The sequence below is a fragment of the Canis aureus genome, chromosome 9 (assembly GCF_053574225.1).
Source record: "Canis aureus isolate CA01 chromosome 9, VMU_Caureus_v.1.0, whole genome shotgun sequence".
NCBI classification, from domain to species: Eukaryota; Metazoa; Chordata; class Mammalia; order Carnivora; family Canidae; genus Canis; species Canis aureus.
Window position 1 is genome coordinate 13,200,990 of NC_135619.1, and position 21,902 is coordinate 13,222,891.

General features: G+C 34.8%; 1 protein-coding gene across 6 annotated transcripts in view; it reads left to right on the forward strand.

Annotated features, from left to right (window-relative positions):
- The window catches only part of G2E3 (G2/M-phase specific E3 ubiquitin protein ligase), a 54,618-nt gene that overhangs the window by 17,740 nt on the left and 14,976 nt on the right, over positions 1-21,902 (forward strand). For all 6 annotated transcript variants that reach the window (XM_077908890.1, XM_077908886.1, XM_077908891.1 and 3 more), the window contains 8 exons: positions 1,774-1,871; positions 4,266-4,367; positions 7,064-7,188; positions 8,368-8,533; positions 15,392-15,498; positions 16,197-16,313; positions 19,169-19,293; positions 19,395-19,527. In XM_077908890.1, the coding sequence (XP_077765016.1) occupies positions 1,774-1,871; positions 4,266-4,367; positions 7,064-7,188; positions 8,368-8,533; positions 15,392-15,498; positions 16,197-16,313; positions 19,169-19,293; positions 19,395-19,527 (973 nt within the window). The remainder of the gene's footprint in view (positions 1-1,773; positions 1,872-4,265; positions 4,368-7,063; positions 7,189-8,367; positions 8,534-15,391; positions 15,499-16,196; positions 16,314-19,168; positions 19,294-19,394; positions 19,528-21,902) is intronic.

Genomic DNA, 21,902 nt, shown 5'->3' on the forward strand with positions numbered 1-21,902 from the left:
AGATCGTCTTTATACTTTTAGTGTCCTTTGATACACCAAAGTTTAAAGCTTAGTTTGAATCCAATTTATCTATTTTTTTCCCATTTTTACTTTGCTCTGGGTTTCATGTAAACGCTAAGAAACCAATCCAAGGTTATAAAGCTTTGCCCCTATATTTTCTCCTAAGAGTTTAGTTTTGATGCTTACATTTAGGTCTTTAAAATGTGTTTTCTTAAAGATTGATTGATTTGAGAGAGAACGTAGGAGAATGCAAGCTGGGGGAGGGACAGAGAGAATCTTAAGCAGACTCCCCTGCTGAGCACGAGCTTGACGTGGGGCATGATCCCAGGATCCCAAGATCATAACCTGAGCAGAAATCAAGAGTCAGACACTTAACTGACTTAACCACCCAGGCACGCCATCTATAATCTGTTTTAATTTTTGTATATGGTGGCAGGTAGGGTTTCAGTTTCATTACCTTGCATGAAGAGACTATATTTTCCCCAGTGAATGACCTTGGTTGGCATCCTTGTTGAAAATTAATGTCTATAGATATATAGATTTTTTTCCTGGACTCCTCCCCCACCATTGATCTGTATCACTGTTCTTATGCCACTACAACACTATTTTGATTTCTGTAGCTTTTGCCTAAGTTTTGAATTTTCTTTCTTTTCTAGATCAATCTGGCTAAAGTTTTCTTAGTTTTGTTGATCTTTTCAGAAAACCAACTTTGGTTTTTATTTTCTATTGTTTTTCTGTTTTCAATTTCATTTATGCTATAGTCTTTATTTTTTCCTTCTGCTAGCTTTTGGCTAAATATGCTTTTATTTTTCTAGTTCTTTAAGGTTAAAATTGTTATTGATTTTTGGGGGCCTTTCTTTTTTCATATTGGCTTATATGAGGATCAGCCAGAGGTGAAAACTTAAGTGTTTCTGGGGTCTTTTCTGAGCATGCATCCAGTCTTGACCATGTGTGTCCTCCAGATTCCCTGGTATCTTTGGGAGCTTTTCAAATCCCTTATCTATCTATGTTTCTCCTTTTTCCCAGCCCTTTGTTTCCTAGGTCTTTTGGTCTGTCACCTACTTGTCTTGTCTTTACCCTTTACTCCATGCTGCTTCATCTAGTATATTTGTCTTAAATGCTTTTGACGGAGAAAGTTCTGAGACCAGCAAATCAGGGCAAGTATCTGAGCCCATCCCTCAGGATTCCACCACATAGATCAAAACACACAATCACTTTTCTTTAAGAGAAAGGTTCATTTTCCTCCTCTTGAACAATCCAAACCAGGAACATGGGCATGGGCCATCATACCTAAGACCATTGCTCAGCTGGAGAGTGGGTGATGGTAGGCAGGTAAGTTAAAATGAGACAAAGTGCTCATCAGAATATATCATTCTATTTCTTAATTGAGCATTCTCCTAATTTTATAAGTTTTAAAATTAGATTTCAGTTTCTGAAGAATTGATTCTGACAGTTTTTGGCAGCTTAATTGTTGCTTTAGTGGGGCAGTGAGAATTTTGTAGTTTCCTAATCTTATTTTCTGTGATATTACCCTGTAAGTTGCCATTTTAATTACACACTGAAATTCATCTTTAAAATGTAAAATCTAAAACAATGATGTTTATTGTTTTAGAAATAGGTGTTAGAAATTTTAAGTTACTGATAATAATATAATGTGATTTGCTGTCTCTGAAAGAATGGAACACATCACTTGAGAGAAGCTCCAATTCCATAGGTTTTATTTTAAAAATTTAAAAATATTTTTTATATCTATTTACTTTTTTCCATTGTTAGCTTGTGTTTTTTGTCGAAAAAATGATGACTGTCCTAATAAATATGGAGAAAAGAAAACTAATGAGAAATGGAATATCACTGTACATTACTATTGTTTGGTAAGTATAACTTATAATTAAATCCTGGAAATTTTATATTCTTCTAAAGAAGACAATTAGATCTTGGTGGTTGGTTTCTGAGATTTGGATAAGTCATTTTACTTTTTCTTGATCTCATTTTGCCTCTATGTAAAATAAAGTTTTTCATTTATCAAATCCTAAGATTGTGAAATTAGTTCATATGTATGAAGGAAGACCGGTCATCATTATCTATATATTTTTGCCTAACCTTTTAGGGCCAAAGTGAAAAAAGGAAAAAATGATTAAACCTCTTAAGGGAATTGTCTTTTTATCACTTTCTTGTTTCCATTGTTGCTAGTGATAAATCTCAGAAAAGAGTCCTTTGAAGGTTCAGGGAGTAAAAGGAAAGTATTTTATTTCACAGAGAACTTGGAAGAAAGGTTCTGAATAAAGAAAGAAATATTTGTGGAAAAGGAAGTAGGTGAATATATGGGCCACTCAGAAGAAAGAAAAAGTGATTTCATACTGAGAATTAGTCTCATTTGTTTGCCCTTCCTTCTACCAACTTTTCACTTACTGAATCTATACCATAAGATATTAATGGCACCTTCACTGCCTTGGTGTGCCAAGGCTGCAGTCAGTAGTAGCACAATATTTCTCGATACTCTTTGAGTTACATATTGCTACTTAACAAATTATCCTGAATTTTAACAGCTTAAATAGTTATTATCTCAAACATTTTCTGAGGGTCAGGATCCTGGTATTGGCTGAACTGTAGTTCTGGCTCAGGTTTCAGTCATATGGAGGCTAGACTTGGGCTGGAGGATCCACCTCTGATACCTCACTTACATGTCTTCTGCCCTTAGTACTTAATTAACCCTGTTGTCAAGAGGCCTCTCTATTCCTTACTTCCTAGGTAGCTCTGTAGGGTACTCACAGCATGTTATCTGGCTTCTTCCAGAGCAAGTGATGAAAGAGAGGGAGAGAGGGATAGACAGACACCAAGATAGAACCATATGACCTAGTCTTCACAGTTGCATACTACTGTCACTTTTACTTTATTCTATTTGTTAGAAGTGAGTCATTAAGTCTAGCCCATGTTCAAGGGGAAAGGAATTAGGATCCACAAATTTGTAGATCTGTTTTTATACCTACCGCAGCATCCATGTTAAAATTCTAGATGCTTCGAGAAAACATCTAACATATTTCTTGGTGGTTCTTTAAGACTATAGTTTTGTGTCTCAAGTGCCCTGTGCATTAGACAGACTTCTAGCTAATCTAAGAACCTAATTACTTTGTACCAAGATTTAAGAGAACATGAATTTGGCATTCCAAATTTATTTGTAAGTTGGGAGTCTTAAATTTTGTATCACCAAAGAAAACCTTTTCATTTATCTGAGAGTTTAGTTTACTTTTTATGCAGTAGAATTAGGAGAGCTATTTTATTAATCATTGTTTTTTTTCCATAACCAATTCTTAAGTAATGTGTATTTTTTGTTTTCTCTAGGATATATTATTATATTGATAACAATAATCTTCTCTAATCACAAATTTGAAGTATTTTTGAATTATTTAATATATTTAATTTGATGAAAATTTCCTTTATATTGTTTTTCATTAATGAGTATAATAATTCAAAACATACCTACCCTAGGCTCAACACTTATATAAGATTCTATTTCACTATAAACAGTACAGTAATGTTACAAATGGAATGGCAGAGCTTAGAAAGACAATCTAGTCCACTGTTTTTATTTTTGTGTTTAAGATGAGAGACATTAAATTACTTTTCTGTAGTTTCAGAAAGTTGGACATAGAGCCTGGTTTGCAAACCAGGATTTCTTATTCACAGTTCCATGAGTTTTCTTGATTCATATTTCCTTAACATTTTTAAACTGAAGTTAAAAAATTTTTATTAAAATTCAAACTTCTATGTTAACCACGATTCAATAGGTTTCTATAAATACACCTTTTATGATCCAAAATCAAGCTAGATTTAAAGTTAGCCTGAAATGTCACTGATGAACTGAATTATTTCCATAATATTTACTGTACTGTTACTACATTTATACCTTTTAGTATTTACTACTTTTTTTCTAAAGCTTCATTACAGGTGTTTTTTGCCTTGTATTTTTTCTTCTAGTTCCTGGAATACTTTTAGAACCTGTTTGGTTAAATGTATAGTGTTAATGTATAGTGTCTTCCAAATCAAAGAATGTGATTAGCATCTTACTTTGACCATGAAAAATAACTATAAGAGGTCCTTGAAATTCAAGTTACGTCCATTTTTTTTATTGGAACATTACATATGTGTGTATATATATTATATATTCATGCAATATATGTATTTTTATACATTCACAGATTTTACATATATATGTATTTCAAGCTAGTTTCTTAGAATCTGTTTTCTAATTGAAAATATATTTACAGTTGATGTCAAGTGGAATTTGGCAGAGAGGTAAAGAAGAAGAAGGAGTTTATGGTTTTCTAATAGAAGACATCAGGAAAGAAGTGAACAGGGCTTCTAAACTGGTAAGTAGATTGTTTTACTCATTACACTAAATATGAAAAGTGTCATCATACTAGGGAATGTTTTTTCCACCAGTTTCCCCATTGGAAATTTATAAGACTTTTATGTTTAAATGCTTATTTCTGTCAAATAAGATAAATTTTAGAAGAACTTTTTGAAAATTTGCAAATAAAAGCAAGGTTAACCAACCCTGAATAATACGTATGACAATGCTGATTCTATTTATTTTATTCCTGACTTCACTCTGCTGTTCTTCAAACCTTTAACCCTGAGTCAACCCAGATGTTTACTTTTTATTTTTATGCCTCGGTTGCTGAGTTGGCATAGTGGGTTGAGGTGGAAATTAAACAGTTATGCAGACCAGTAATTTATGATATCTCCACCTCTTGTGACCATCCTGTGATACTATGTACCTTTGTTCATTGCCTTCTCATGTTCTCCAAAATAAGTATTCTAAACTTTAACCCTTTTTTCATTCCGTTATAGTTTGTGAATCTATGGTATGATACCTATTGTATTAAATGCAAGAAAAGGATTGCAGGGTTCTATCTGGTCTGAGTAGAAGTAATAAGAGTTAGAAAATGAGAAGGTTAAAAAAAAATGAGAAAGTTAGAAGTATAGAGAATTCTGTCCAGAGAATGATAACTGGAACTGATAATGGTGATAAGAGGATTCATTGTTACTCTGGAGTAGAGATGAAGGACATTGACACATTATAGTTGAAATCAAAGAAAGGTTGTCTCATCAATGTAGGGGTTATTTACAATGGTAACAAGAATTAAGATACAGAGAAAAGTGCCAAAGTCTGGAGGTGGAAGAAGTTACATCCTACAGAGGGTGTAGATGTCATTAGGCTCAAAGAACCAGATTTTGAAAAGTATAAAGGCAAAATTGTGACCTACAACCTGCAACAGAGAACTGAAACAATGTTGTGATTGTCTCTTGCCTTTTTCCATATTCTATTCCCAACCCTTGTCAAGTCTGGATGAAAATTAAGGAGGATGGGAAAATAAGGATAGTTTTATTCAAGAAATTCTGTAAGGGAAGCAAGCATTTAGAGATCTTTTTTTAGTTGATGCAAAAAAAAAATGAAGGCAATTAGTTTTGAAGATGTTGAGGATACTGGAGATTAGATGGTAAGATAGAGTCTCTGGGATGCAAGAGAAAACCTTGGGAGAAAGGTTATCAGTGGCATTTTTCTTAGGACGGTGTGAGAGTATTTGTATCAAAATTCTTCAACCTCCTGATGATAGTGAGCTTGTGAAAGATGACTTCAAAAGGTCTCCTTGTAGGGGGATCCCTGGGTGGCTCAGCGGTTGCGCACCTGCCTTCGGCCCAGGGCGTGATCCTGGAGACCCGGGATTGAGTCCCACATCGGGCTCCCTGCACGGAGCCTGCTTCTCCCTCTGCCTGTGTCTCGGCTTCTCTCTCTGTATCTGTCATTAGTAAATAAATAAAATCTTTAAAAAAAAAAAAAAGGTCTCCTTGTAGTTTGGAAATAAGTGGCTTTTAAAAACATTTGAATTTTCTCTGAATATATTACGAACCTTTTTTTTCTTCTTTAATATTTATTTATTTTAGAGAGAGAGACAGAGCACAGCAGAAGGTGGGGGGGGAGAGAGAGAGAATATCAAGCATGCTGCACTAAGCGTGGAGCCCAACTCAGGGCTTGATCCCACAACTCTGAGATCTGAAAACCAAGAGGTAGACACTCAACTGTGCCACCCAGGCTTTCCCGTTGTGAACCTTTGAGAATATCTTGATCCTGAAGAAGTTCTTTTCATCTGTGACATTAAGCTAGAGTTTCATATGCGAGTTTACTGAAAGAGCCACAGGTTGGCAAAGTTATCTCCAACGACCTAGTGGTACTCCATGGGCCAGCATAAGATTGTATGAGTAACCATTTTAAAATGGCTATCTCAAGAGTTCTAAGATGTTTTAGATTCCACTCTGTATTTTAGTAATGATTGAATCATCTAATAGTCTTTGTGTTCTTATTATGAACTCTCTCTAAAAGAAATCTTTAAAAACAGAAACAAAGACCCTAATTATGAACTCTCTCTAAAAGAAATCTTTAAAAACAGAAACAAAGACCCTATTTCTAAATAAGGTCACATGCATAGGTACCAAGAATTAGGACTTGAACATATCTTTTGCAGGGGATTGGGGTGGGGTGGGGGGGCAGGTGTTACTATGTAACCTATTATGGGTATCTTAACACTTTCATTTGGTTAGGATAGGGTGATCCTAGCCAATTTTTTTCACAGATTGTTTTTTTATATTGTTTTGCTATTCTTCTTGATGAATATTTCCTATTTGTGTTTTTTTATTGAGATTTGAACTTTAATGTATAGCCATTGTATTTATACAAACCCTTTAGTTGAAAATATTTCAGCTAGGTAGAAAGGAAAAGAAGCTTCTCTGTCCCATCCACATGTTAGATTAGAGATGACTCTTTTATCAGAAATTGTTACAGGAATGAATCTTTAGTGTCTTTAGACTGTTTCTAGGTAGAACATTTTTTTTTTTCAGAAATTGTTTTAATAAGCCATCATCATAGCTGTAGTATGATGAAATAATTTTCTGACTCCCCACAGGAATATTTATATTCCTGGTATAAATAAATATTTATACCTTGGTCATATTATATTACTCAGATTTTGTATGTTATGACCTCTGTTTTCATATTTTCTTCTAGAAATGCAGTATTTGCAAGAAAACTGGTGCTTCAATTGGATGTGTTGCACCCCGATGTAAACGAAGTTATCATTTCCCCTGTGGACTTCAGAGAGAATGTATTTTCCAATTTACTGGCAATTTTGCGTAAGTTAATTGTTGAATATGAAAGATGAATGTTAAGGAAAAGGGGAAAATGGACATGGATAGCCCAATGATCTAAATCCTTTGTAAAATTTCTCTTCAGAGCTACACTGAGTTTACACATACATGCTACATATATGTTGTTTTATATATATGTTTAAAATTGCTCACTTCTTCCTTTATGGAGTCATTTCTATCTGCAAAGTCTTGGGAATTGCCAGTCTTCAATGGACTTAACAATTAATATTCACCTTCAATTTTCCGCTCTAGGATATAATATGAAACTTTATTCATATTATATGAATATTCATGTTTTGTAAAAATTTCCACCTTACATAAGTTTAGATTTTTATATCACTCTTCAGATTTATGGTCCACTTTTTCCACAGGGCCGGGCCATATGTATTTCTCATTGAGTAAATTGACAGCATTTAAATTTGGAGGAGTCCAAAAAATAAATCACCCCAAGGCCCGAAGTGCCCCTGACAGTATTTACTTCATGAATCCAGCTTTAAACATCCAAGATTTATGAATTTTAGTATTTTTTAAATATTTTATTTATTTATGAGAGACAAAGAGAGAGAGAGAGGCAAAGACACAGGCAGAGGGAGAAGCAAGCTCCATGCAGGGAGCCTGATGCAAGACTCGATCCTGGGACTCAAGGATCACGCCCTGGGCCAAAGGCAGGCGCTAAACCACTGAGCCACCCCAGCGTCGAATTTTAGTATTTGATATTACAAGTGTTCTATTTCTTTTAGTCTTTGTGTTCTTGACCTGTTTAATGGATTGTTAGCATGTACAAAACCACAGTTTAGAAAATACAAATGGAAATAAATTTAATGGGTTAGGAATAAATTTTTATTTGCATTTTATATACTACATGATTAAAATATTTATTTTTAAGGTCCTTTAATTTTGTACATTGTTGAGTATAATGCTGTTGCTAACAATATTACATAGGGTTCTCAACATAATACTAGTTATTGGAATTCTAGGAGTTTCTGAAAGTCCTACTCTCCTTGGTCAGAGATTATGAGACTGATTTACAGTGCCAAAGTTCCAGTCTGTTGTAGGTTAATTATGAGAGAAATACAAATGAATTTCCTCTTATAAATGTGAATTGCAGTTCTATCCTCATACTTTGTAACTTATTAGATGTTTCTAAATGATTTACACTTTTAGGTCATTTTGTTGGAAACATCGACCTGTTCAAATAATTACATCTAATAATTATAGAGACTCCATGCCATGTACCATTTGCTTGGAATTTATTGAGCCTATTCCATCTTACAGTATATTACGAAGTCCTTGTTGTAAGAATGCTTGGTTTCATAGAGACTGTTTACAGGTAAGTAATTTTGTAAGCCTTTTCTGATATAAAATTTGTTCCTTGCTGATTTAAATTTTATTTTATTTTAACATTTTTTATTAGAGTTTATTTACTTATTTATTTATATAGTCTCTACACCGAGTGTGAGGCTCGAACTCATGACCCCAAGATCAAGAGTCACATACTCCTCTGACCAAGCTAGCCAGGCACCCCTGCTTTGAATTTTAAATTGTAAAGATTTGACAGTTACTTTATCTCTACTTATAACTTAAAAACAGCTTTATTAAAGCATATTTTATGTAAAAAGTTTACTGTATTGAACTGTACAACTAATACTTTAATAAATACTTTAGAGTACTACCCACTTAAAAGATTTTGTTGTTTTAACCTAAGGATTTTGTTTGTATTTCACATGATTAAAACAGATTTAATCCCCAAGTTTATTTACATTTTAAGCTTAAAAACCAAGACATGTGAAATGATAATTTAACTGTAAGCTAATATATTTAAATGTTGAGGCCTTTGAAAGAAAAAAAAAAAACTCTGGTATACACTTTATCACAGCTTCTTGACAGAGACTGATGACCGTTTAATGATTTAAAGGACTCTTTGAAAGCCACCTTGTATGTGAAACTCAATGACCAGTTTGAGTTTTTTTTAAGATTTTATTTGAGAGAGAGAGTGCATGCGTTGTGGGGAGGCAGGGGGAGAAAGAGAAACAGACGCCCTGCTGAGCAGGGAGCGCAATGTAGGGTTTGACTCCAGGACCCCAGGATCATGACCTGGACTAAACACAGACACTTAGCCAACTGAGGCACCCAGATGCCCTCAATGACAAGTTTTTAAGTAAACATCATGAAACACGTAATATTAAGCAATTTAATATTTATTTTGATTCAGAAGATTCATGAATATTTTAAGATCTTGCTTATTGATAGCATCAAATATAATAGTATACATGCATGAAAGTGCCAACTGAGAGTTACAGTTAATAGAATGCCAAATAACAAAGGATTAATTAAATTTGACCTTTTTTTGGAGCTTGGCTTTTATTATTGTTTAGTAAAAAAAGTTATTATTTTTTTAATGTTATTATTGATTACAGGTTATCCACAAAAGTATTTTTTAGAGTTAGGAGATATTATAAATCCTCTTGTATTTCAAGAAAGTCTTAAAAGTAATAATAGTCAAAAGTATGTGAGTCAAACAATAGACAATAATTCTTCTTGAGTAGTGAAGTAGCAACTTCTTGAGTAGTGGTCACTCAACCTAATACTTAGATATACTTTCAAAATTGTAGTTTATCCTAATAAACCACCTGCAGTTTCATCAGGAGTGGTTGTCGTCTGCCTTTGAATTTAAAAATCTTCTAAGCTGTCCTGATCACTATGTAGAAACAGAGAATATTCAGCACCTCATGGACCCTACATGTGGATAGAATGAATGATGCACAGAAGTTGAGTATGGGTTCTTTTGCTGCTGCCTACACTCAAGCTCTATTGGTACGCCCGAACGCCAGAATAGAGTAAGGAGATTCTTCAAGGAGAATTTGAGATTCAAAAGAAAAACTGGTTAAAATAGAATCAGAGGTCAATGAAATGGAAAATAATCTAACTCAAAGGCTCCTGAGAAGATCAAATCCATATCCCAAATCCCTTCACTCAAAGAAAGGCAGCAGTTGAGTTCTCCAGATTGACGTTGACATTAACCAAAGAAATCATCTTTTTCAAGCCCGAGGACCACATTTTAATTTTAGCACTATTCATAATTTTTATAGACAATATTGGATTTGTTGATCCTCTACCACCCAAACTCCAAGGACTCAAGACACAGAAAATGACAAGGGGTCTCAGTGGAATTGTACTGCTTGTATTTTTTTGAAGTCCGTCCGTCCTTCCTTCCTTCCTTCCTTCCTTCCTTCCTTCCTTCCTTTTCTTTTTTCTTTTCTTTTTTCTTTTCTGTTCTTTCTTTCTTCTTTCTTTCTTTCTTTCTTTCTTTCTTTCTTTCTTTCTTTCTTTCTTTCTTTCTTTCTTTCTGCATGTGTGAGCAGGGGGAGGGGCAAAGGAAGATGGAGAGAGAGAATCCTGGAGCAGACTCCACCTCTTGACATGAGGCTCAGTACCAGGACCCTGAGATCATGGCCTGAGCCAAAGTCAAGAGTTGACTTAACCTACTGAGCCACCCAGGCACCCTTGTGGCTTGCTTTTTGTTTGTTTGTTTGTTTCAAAGCTCTTGGTGAAACACTACTTATATGAAGAAAAGAAATAAGTTTTAGCTCTTTAAAAACTGTTGACTGCATCATGGTGCCTGTCAATGGGCAGAGGAAGAACTTCAGAATTTCATGGTACTCTTGGCTTTGTCTTTGTCTTCCCTAAAAATTTTCTACTCTGCGAAGCCAACATCTAGGATCTAAAGATGGAAAGGAAAGCATCATGCATTGTCTGTAAAAAATAGGCAGTGAAATATCCCAAAGCTTTTCCCACTGTCTAGTCTCTCGAGTTTGCTTTAAATGATTTATTTTTCTTATTTTCTCATATTTCTATAAGTATAGTTTAATAGTCTTTTAACTGATTTTCTTTCCTTTTAGTGATTAAGCACAATCACGTCCTTTTTTAAAGCTGTATCTGAGAGAAACTGTGCCTTAAAATAAAAAAGCTTTAATGAACTGAAACTGCACAAAATAACTTTCCTATACTTATTCTGTACTTTGTCCTCGTGAGTGCCGATTTTCTGTGAAGACATACAGACAGATGGTGCCCAGTGAATTGCAGGAAATATTACAAGACTTCTGTCTATAAAGTCACACTGTATGCTGACTTTAGCAGTGGGCGACACATCACAGTGTGCGTTTTTTGTTAAGATTTTATGTATTTATTCATGAGAGGCACTGAGAGAGGCAGAGATATAGGCAGAGGGAGAAGCAAGCTCCCTGCAGGGATCACAACCTGAGCCAAAGGCAGATTGGCACCCTTTTAAAAAAAAAACAAAAAACACAGTGTTTAATCTTCCACAGGGAAGATTGAAAGATTTTTAACCCACTGACAGAGCAACAAAGTTAAGCTTTCTTCACCTGCCCGGTGTCCCACAGAACTTTCACAAGAGATTTCTATTGGGAAAGTACAATTTTCAAAACTAGCAACAGTACTTACACCCCTGGTTTCAGGAGAGATTTACATGCTTTACTGTTGAGACCATCAGTATCTAATATGGACTTGATGGTAGTCCCATGTATTTATAAAATGAGGCTATCCAGATTTAGGACAATTGAAGAAAAGCTAAAAAAAATTTTAAAAACAAACTTGAACACTGAAGCAACCTTAAGCCATCTCTTTATTTTGATGATATATTTTTATAAAGAATGTAAATATTCAGATGGTCAGAAATGTATGTAAGTAAATGAAATCAAGGAGAAGAAATAACTTATGCATTTTAAAAACCAGAATTAGAAAGTTACATGTCAGCGCATACAGTGGGGCAGGGGGAAGTGCTGAAAATATAACAAAAGGTAGGAGATAATGATGACTATTGCCCAATGGAGATGTTTGCAATTTTTAAATAAGTTAGGATTATTGTAGGTGATCTGTAAGAATGTCAAAGCTTTGACTTCCAGGCTTTGCATCTAGTATATTGGAAGAAATATGACAATCCTAGTTAAAGACCACAGAACCAAAGCCCTTACATATGGTGCATTTTGTTTTAAAACCAGGCCTTCATCTGCAGTTCTGTGTGAAGATTGATAAATCAGGTTTGTTTGTTTGTTTGTTTGTTTTTAAAGATTTCATTTATTTATGAGAGACACAGAGAGAAAGACAGGTAGAGACACAGGCAGAGGAGAAGCAGGCTCCATGAGAGAGCCCGACACGGGACTGGATCCTGGGTCTCCAGGATTAGGCCCTGGGCTGAAGGCGGTGCTAAACTGCGGAGCCAGCTGGGCTGCCCAGTTTTTATTTGTTTTATTAATAAACTAGTTTGGGTAAAGAAAACTACTTGAGTATATTTTTTTGCATGAGCCTTGAACTTTTTTATATTTAGGATTATGCCATTAAAGGTGGCAGGATGGAGCCTATTTTGTCGGGTAAATTTTATAAATTCTGTTAGTTCTTTTTGTTTGTTTGTTTTTCTGTTAGTTCTTATAAAGAAGTGTTTTGTAAAAAGGATCCAGGGAGTGTAGTTCATAAATATCATGAAAATTTATCTTTACCTAATAAGTTTAAACTGAGAATTTTACAAAGGAAATTTATCTTACGAGTTTGTATTTGTGTCATCTTGTTAATTTTGGGAAGAGTATGTTATTTTTCAAAAACAGTTAAGAGGGATCCCTGGGTGGCGCAGCGGTTTGGCACCTGCCTTTGGCCCAGGGCACGATCCTGGAGACCTGGGATCGAATCCCACGTCGGGCTCCCGGTGCATGGAGCCTGCTTCTCCCTCTGCCTGTGTCTCCGCCTCTCTCTCTCTCTCTGTCTATCATAAATGAATGAATGAATGAATGAATGAGTGAAAACAGTTAAGATCTGCCCCAATCAATATATAAGAAAAAGGAAAAAAAAACTGCTTCAGTTTTTAGTAACAAAACACAGAGAGGTTCTCAAACTTGACTCTATTTTCCATAGGGCTTTTTGTGAGCACTGAAAATACAAAATTTCTAATCCTGTCATTAAAAAGTCAATAATACAGAAAAATAAAATAAAAAGTCAGTAATAATACTTACAAAAACGTAGGTCTACTTTATGCAAATAAAAAAATCACAGCAACAGGAGCACTTGTTTATGAAATAAATAGGAACATGCAGTTGTTCCTTCATTAGAGACCAGTAAGAACTAATTCTCGAGTCATATTCTATAAAGGAGCTACAGCGCCTTTTCCATTCTGTCACAAGTCTTAACTGAAGTAGTAAATGAAGTCTATCCTATTAAATAACAAATACCTGAAGAAAAATTTTTAATTCTCTGAACTTCATTAAAGGAAGAACAGTCCTATGCAAGAGAATGAGAATTGTATGTAATTAAGCATATTTCGTCATTTGTGACCACTATAAATGCAATATGCTTTCAGATTTTGTAAAAGAAGAGTGCAGATTAATATCTTAAAATTGATGGAAACTTTTCACTCTGTATGTAGAGAATTGCCACTATACTTGGTCAGTTTGGATTTCTCCATCATCCCAGTGGTCATGTTCTATCTTCCTTATCTCCTATGTTTTTTGTTTTTTTTCCCCCTCCATACTATCCATTTCCTTGTGTCATAGCTAATACTAAGGTATTGATAGCAGTGTACAGTTGGCTCCTGAAGGCCTTTAGGTTCAGAGATTTCAGTGATTTGTTTCCCTCCCACACTCTGTGTATGTGTCCCACTTGCTACTAGTGGGTTGTTTTTGTTTTTGTTTTTGTGTGTTTTTTTAAATTTTTGTTTAAGCCACTGGGGCTCAAACCTATGACTCTGAGACCGAGAGTTACATGCTCTTCTGACCAAGCCAACCAGGTGCCCTGCTACTAGTGTTTTTGAACCTCAGTTCTTCTGTTTTCTTTATCATTTATAAATCATTCCCTAAGTCTGTCAAGTCTACCTAATAGTTATTGTGTCTTTTTTTTATTGCTAACCTCTGCGACTTAACTTTAGATGCTTTCAAAAAAAATAAATAAATATCTAGACTTTTGAAGGAGCCCACTAACTGGCTTTTTTCCCTGCATACCTTATTCTGTATTAACTTTTTATATACAGTGCTGGCTTTGATTTCCCTAATTCATAACCTCATTACAGAATTAGACATGCAATGCAATTCTTATCATGTAATCCTAAACATATTATTAATTAGTTCCCTAATCATATTGTCCTTTCTCTTACCATGGAGACTTGATACGTGCAATTCCCTATCCTTATAATGCCTTTTGTTCTATTTCCTAGCAAATCTTTGTTTCCTCTTCCAAACTTAGCTTTGACCTCACCATTCTTGTGACATTTTTGTCAAGGCTCTTAGACTTCCATGTTTATACTTGAAATGCACACACACTTTTACAAAGTGTTGTATCTCATCATTCCAATCTAAGTTATTTGTTTCTATTTTTGGTACATAGCATAATGTTTGCTACCTATACAGCAGGGGTTAAATAGTTGTTAAATGAATGTGTGGTACTAGTTTTCTGGGGGGGAGGATTGGCTACTCTTTCTAGTAGGTTTGTAGTTTTCTGTCCCTGAGAGTACCCTCTGCCTGCTGGTTCTGTGTTTCTATTTACAGAAGCAGTGAGAATAGCTTAAAGCTTTTCCCCTTTTAGGAAGAACACTAGCTTAGAGATTGAGTTAAAAACAGAACCAAGGATATTTTATAATAACATGTATTTAAACATCCTTCCTAGGTGAAGTAAGTCAATATTTTTACTGTTTTAATCAGTAAGTGATGGACAACATGATATGTGGGGACCGAAATGACATTGGATAGCAAAGGTTGAGAAAAAAATATGAGATAGATGTAAAACTAAGAACCGTCAATTCATTAACTTAATTTTTTGGTGATTAGGAAAAAAGATCTCAGAATTTTAGCAGAATAACTTCATTTATCAAAGCCTGAGAACTAGCATAGAAAGTGTTTTCATAATAAAGTGAAAAGTAGCACATGTTCTGTTAGCTATTATAATCTATAACCTGATACCTTGTTAAATTATTATTATTATTTTTTTAAAGATTTTATTTATTTATAGAGACACAGAGAGAGAGGGGCAGAGGCACAGGGAGAAGCAGGCTCCATGCAGGGAGCCTGACATGGGACTCGATCCAGGGTCCCCAGGATCAAACCCCGGGCTGCAGGCGGCACTAAACCCCTGTGCCACCAGGGCTGCCCCCCTGTTAAATTATTAACAATAGGTTTTCTCTTTTCCACTATAGGTTCAAGCAATAAATGCAGGAGTGTTTTTCTTTAGGTGCACAATATGCAATAATAGTGATATATTTCAGAAAGAGATGTTGAGAATGGGAATTCATATTCCTGAAAAGTAAGTAACCATTTAGCCTTTTGACAAAAAGATAATTTAAATGTAAGATTTTAATAACAATGGAAATAATTGTTTATGTTTTGATTAAGTGATCATGGACAAGTAGTCATCTTAAATGGGGAAATATAAAGCTGCCTCTACCACTGCCTCCTTCTCCTTCCCAGATTGCTAATTCTTGAGAGCAGGGACTGTGACTTCAGTATCTCATTAGTTGATTTGTAGTCTCTTAATAAATCCTCAGGTGTGTACAATAGTAATTTTTTTTTGTACAATAGTAATTAATTGACTTAGATACTAGCATAATAGACTTTTAAATGGTATGTATAAATTATCTAAAAGAATCAAGATATGGTTTAAAATATATAACAGGGATTTTCTTTAATACTTAAAGATGAGGAATCTGAAATAATGTTACTAAACTTGAAATTTAAAAATTAGAAGTGAAATATTGGGAAAAATATAAATTTTAGAACATTTCTAATTTTTCATTTAACATTTGAAAATTCACTGTGGAAATAATCAACTGCAGGATAAAATGACACTGACAGATTTATATCTTGAAGAGAATGATTAATCCTGAAAAGAAATAGGTTTATCCTTATTCCTAAGTATGTGAAAAGTTTTTGTTTTTAGATTTCATTACTAATCCTTTTATGTAACATTTTAGTTGAAAGTATATTTTATATCTTCATTTACAGAGATGCATCTTGGGAATTAGAGGAAAATGCTTATCAAGAACTTCTGCAGCACTATGAGCATTGTGATGTCCGAAGATGTCGTTGCAAAGAAGGGCGAGACTATAACGAACCTGATAGGTATAATGGGAAGTCCCAATTGTGCTTACTGTCCTTATTTAAACCATCAGTTGAAGAAGTAGCTTTCTAGTTAATAAAGTGTGGTTTTGCTTTTAGGATGTTTGAAGTTTTAGCTTGAGAGGAAATATATTTATTAAATGCATGTTTACATCTGTTTACAGAGAAATTATTGCTGTCAGCATGGTTGTAACTGATTTATGTGGTGTATTTTCATGAGGCTTCATTTTCTAGAGCTGCACTGCCTTATATGATAGGCACATGTGGCTGTTGAATACTTGAAATGGGGCTATTCCAAATTGAGAGGTGTTGCAAGTGTGAAATACACAGTGAAGACCCATTTTCTTAATTTACTAAAGCTGCCGTAACAACAGAAATTTGTTTTCTAACAATCCTAGAAGTAGAGGTATTGGCAAATTTTATTTCTTCTGAAGCCTCTCTCCTTGGCTTGCACATGGTTGATTCCCTGCTATGTCCTCACATGATTATCCCTCTGCCAGGTCCTAATCTTCTTTTCCAATAAGGACACCAGTCATATTAAATTAGGGCCCACCCATATGACCTCTTAATTTATCTTAATTATCTCTTTTAAAGGTCCTAGCTCCAAATATAGTCACATAATGAGGTGTAGTGGGTTTTAGGACTTTAACATGAATTTGGAGGGGACACACAGTTCAACTCCTAGCAGTAAGACAAAAAGAACTTAGAGTATCATGTTAATAACTTTTTATATTGATTACATGTCAAGCAAAATGATATTTTGGAAATGTTGAAATTCATTTCACCTATTTCTTTTACCTTCTTAAATCAAGTTGCTAGAAAAGCTTAAATTCGTTAAATGACTTGCATTATATTTCTATTGGATGGCACTGTTTTGTTGAATTTATGGAGGATGTTTCAATAAATTTGTAATCCCAGTTACACAATCATACATGGCAAGCTGAAACTTAAGTGCAAAGCAGAATATTGGGAGCCTTATTTCTCATGGAAGGTGATTTGGCTGGGTAAGCTATCTTATTTGCAAAGACTCAGCTGCCAGCTTTGAAAATTTTCCGAAAAAAAAAAAAAGAAAATTTTCCGTAAGCAGCTCTTACCACTACCATATCCCTGATTTCCCGTTCTGAACTGGGCTTTTTCTTTTATGTGCATGTTACAATGTAATTTACATTATTTGAGTTTGTTTTTGTCATTAGACTAAAAATTATTTAAGAGCAGAGATCTCTAGATTTCTAAGAAGCAATATATTCATTAATATTGATATTTTCTAAATTTATTTTGGGCTATTTTAGTTAACCTACATATTTGCTTATATATCACTGGTCGCCCAGTCAGTAGTTACCAAACTCCCTTTCTCTTTCTGACGGCTATTTGAAATTGCTATCCTTTGTCTTTTCTTCTGGGACCTAATACCTGCAATCTGAATGTTTGGGGGTGTTTTTGTAATCTCACTCTCTCATTCTAGTGATAGGAAGATGGTTTTGCTGAGAGGCACCATGGTGTAGTGGTTAGGAGCATGGGTCTCAAGCCAACTAAACTAGGTTGGAAGCCTCACTATGAGACTTAACTAGCACTGTGAACTTAATTGGACAAGTCATTTACCCCTCTGTGCCTTGATCTCTTCTCCTTTAAAATTAAGGATAATAAGGACTTTTCCTATCACTTAAAATTATGAGGATTAAACTTTTTGTGTAAAGGCTGAGAACTGGGCCTGGCGTATAGTAAGCACTAATGTTAGCTGTATCTTTCATCTTTCTCTCCATTATTTGGCAGAACTCTTTGGGAAAGTGGGAGAGACACACAGAGAAGACATATACCTACATACCCATATCCACACAGAAAGATTCACTTAACATCTTATGGAGTGAAGAGTATCCAAATACCTCTTTTTCCTTCTTCCTTTTCTTTTTCTTTTTCTTTCTTTCTTTTTTTTTTTTTTTTTGAGAGAGAGGATATATGTGAATACATGGAGGCAGGGAGCTTGAGGGAGAGGGAGAGAGAAAATCTTAAGCAGGCTCCACACCCAGCATGGAGCCTGACACAGGGTTCTGTCTCATGACCCTGAGATCATGACCTGAGCCTCAAATCAAGAGTTGGATGCTTAACCAACTGAGCCACTCAAGCATCCCCCAACTACCTCTCTTATCACCTATATATCCACACACCTAGGGAGTATATCCATTATTTATTCATAGAAGGAATACTTATAACCAAATAAAAAATAGGCCCCACACCACAACCCACACCCACACCTACACCTATACAGAAAATGTGAGTGTGGACTGGCATATATCACAATTCAGTGGGGAAACTTGGAGGTGGGATGGAAGGAAACAAAAGACTCTAAATATGGGCAAGATCATAAGTCTGGATATTGTTGAGCTAAGCAATACTGGATTTCTAAACAAGCATTTGTAGAAAACAATTCCTCACATTGAATATGAAAAGTAATATTTTAGGTAAGATAATATATTTTCTGATGCTTCTTCAATGTTGGATGCATTTATATAGCAAATTCCCTGTGAGCTAGTAATTTCTAGATAATAAAAGAAATTTTTTTCTTTCTTAATTATATTCTTTCTGGTGTATATATTCCTGTGTATGTACATGTACATGTTGATATTAAGGTATTTTAAGTTAATGAGTATTTAGAAGAGGAGGTTACAAACATAATAAGTGAAATAGAAAAAAAATACTTTAAGAAAAAAATATAGTGCAAAGCAGGTAATCTGTTTCCCCTCCTTTGGTTGAAGGGTTGATTTTATGTGAGATGGACAGTGTAGCCTGTGGCAGTGCTAGTGGTTGGAATTAGACCAAGTTAATACCAAAATGTAAATATCTGCTTCTCTTTATGTCCTCAGCAAATGGGAAATAAAGCGCTGTCAGTGTTGTGGTTCTAGTGGAACACATTTAGCTTGTTCCTCATTACGGTCATGGGAACAAAACTGGGAGTGTTTGGAATGTAGAGGTATCCTCTACAATTCAGGTAATATTTTGTAATTGTGAATAAAGATTTTTTCAATTGTGTATTATTTAAAAATTTCTTCTGTATCTCTGTAATGCTAACATTGGGTTTTAAATCTACAGAGGATTTCCAAAAAGCCAAAAAGCATTCATTACCCAACACTAATAATGTGGGAATAACTGATTGTTTGTTGGAAGAATCATCACCTAAATTACCCAGACAGTCACCTGGAGCCCAGCATAAAGATCTGCTGAGGTATGTATTGTATGTATTTTGAATAGAAGAAAAATATAAAACTCTGTTTTTTTTTAAAGTAAGCTCCTTGTCCAGTATAGGCCTTGAACTCATTACCCCAAGATCAGGTATCACATGCTCTATTAACTGAGCCAGCCAGATACCCCTATAAAGCTCTGTTTTGAGAAAATTACAATAGGAAGTGGATATATACACACTTAGAATATTGATCTTAATATTCTGGACAAATGTTTTTTAAACTGCAGGACCAATGTTTGGTCATGAAGTCAATGCAACCAGCATTAAAAAAAGAAAACAAAATAGGATAGAATAGAATTATAAGATTGCATTACACATAGAATGTATATAAAATTTATTTTGTATACTGAATCATGATGTAAAAAATATAGATCATTTTCAAGGTAGTTTAAAATATATCAAGTATACCATGTAACTTGGTTCAAAGGAAGGAATTGTATTTAATATAACGATTTTTAAAAAAAATTGTCATTTGCTTGATATATTTGCTGTCAGTGTCAGAGGTCTAAGTATTACCTATTTAGAAAGTTTAAGGTATACTTACAAGTATTATTGTATTAATGCCTAAATATTTTCCTACCTGGGCTGATTCATTCCATCCTTAGGCAACTTGGTGGTACCCAGCTTCTGGAAGGTCACCATACTGATGCTACGCTTAGTGCAGACACCCAGTTGCCATTGCACACTACAGCCCAGAACTCCTGTGCTCAAGCCATCCTCATGCCGCAGCCTCCTAAGTAGCTGGGACTACAGGCATGTGCCACTGCACCCAAAGCAAAATAAGTAATTTTCAAAATCATTCATAAACATTTAAATAAGACTAGAATTAGAACTTAGTATCAGGTATTTACTCAGCTGAAGTTAAGATTTTTAAGTATGTGTGGCTTTGCAAAGGTGTTTATAGAAAAATTAGGCAAAACTAACATTAGTAGCTAAGCATGATGAACTACTTTTTTGTTAAAAATAGTATCAAGTAAAAAAAAAAAGGTATCAAGTTAGTGGCGCCTGGGTGGCTCAGTTGTTCACATCTCTGTCTGACTCTTGATTTTGGCTCAGGTCATGATCAGGGTCCTGAGATCTAGCCCTGCATGGGTCTCCATGGTCAGGAAGGAGTCTGCTTGAGATTCTCTCCCTCTCTCTCTCTGTCTCTCCCCATCTCCCTACCTCCCACCTTGGCCCACCCTTCATATGCATGAGGGCTCACTCTCTCAAATAAATAAAATCTTTTTAAAAAAATAGTATCAAGTTAAAACTTAGAAGATAAAGAGAATTTCTGTGATATTTGATAACTAGATTTATAGATAGATAGAAGTGGAATATGAAGTACTATTAAAAAAAGTGAAGAATTGCTACTTAAGATACCACTTGTTAACTGAAAACTTGTTACAGAAGTTTTTATAATATTTTTAGTATCAAGAAGGATGTTCACATTAGTTTAAAAAATTTTAGTATGTAGGTTTCTAAACATGTTATACCAGGAAAGTTTGATTCCTTGTTCCATGCTTTAACATCATATTTTAAAAGAATAGCATCAGCATTTCTATTCCAGGCAGGAGCAAGGAATCAACCTGCTACATGAAGGCATATTTCTGAAGAATTGTCTTACTTCCAGAAGACTTTGGTTTTCCTGCAACCTGGATTAATGAATAGGGGTGTGTGAAGAAAGAAAAAGCAAAGCCTGGTCTACATTGGAGCATTGTAATGTTTAATCATGAGAAGGATTTATACTTGCTGTGGAAAGATGATCCATAGACATTGTTCCAAACAAGATTATTTTGAGTACATTAATTTCAGTTACAGATAGAAAAATTGAGGCCGAGAGCAATTGATTTGGTCCATGCAATTGCCAGGAAGTATTGATAAGTACAGATTGCTAGGCCTCATGCTCAGAGGTTCTGATTCTGAGAACCTCAAGAATTGCATTGTGGCTCAAGAATTTGCATTTCGGGGGCACCTAGCTGGCTCAGTCAGTGGAGAGTACGAAACGAAACTCTTGATCTCAGGGTTGTAGGTTTGAGCCCCACAGTGGGTGTGTAGATATTACTTAAAAAGAAAGTCTTGGGGGGGAATTTGCATTTCTAACAAGTTTCCATATGCTGCTGTTGGTTTGGAACTAAACTTTGTGAATTACTGCTATAGGCTAAAAAGTACTATTTAAACGGTTGTGAATTGTGTTTATAATATTAACTCTACTGTTAAAACTAAATTTATAATTAGAAATACATTGTGAAATCTTAAAACTGTGGTTCTCACATAGAGTAAGCAGAGGTGACATTTGTTCTATTTCTAAAGGCTCTAGTAAACTTCAAATGCCTGTAAGTAACTGATTGTTATAGCCATTGGCCAGGAGTGTGAGA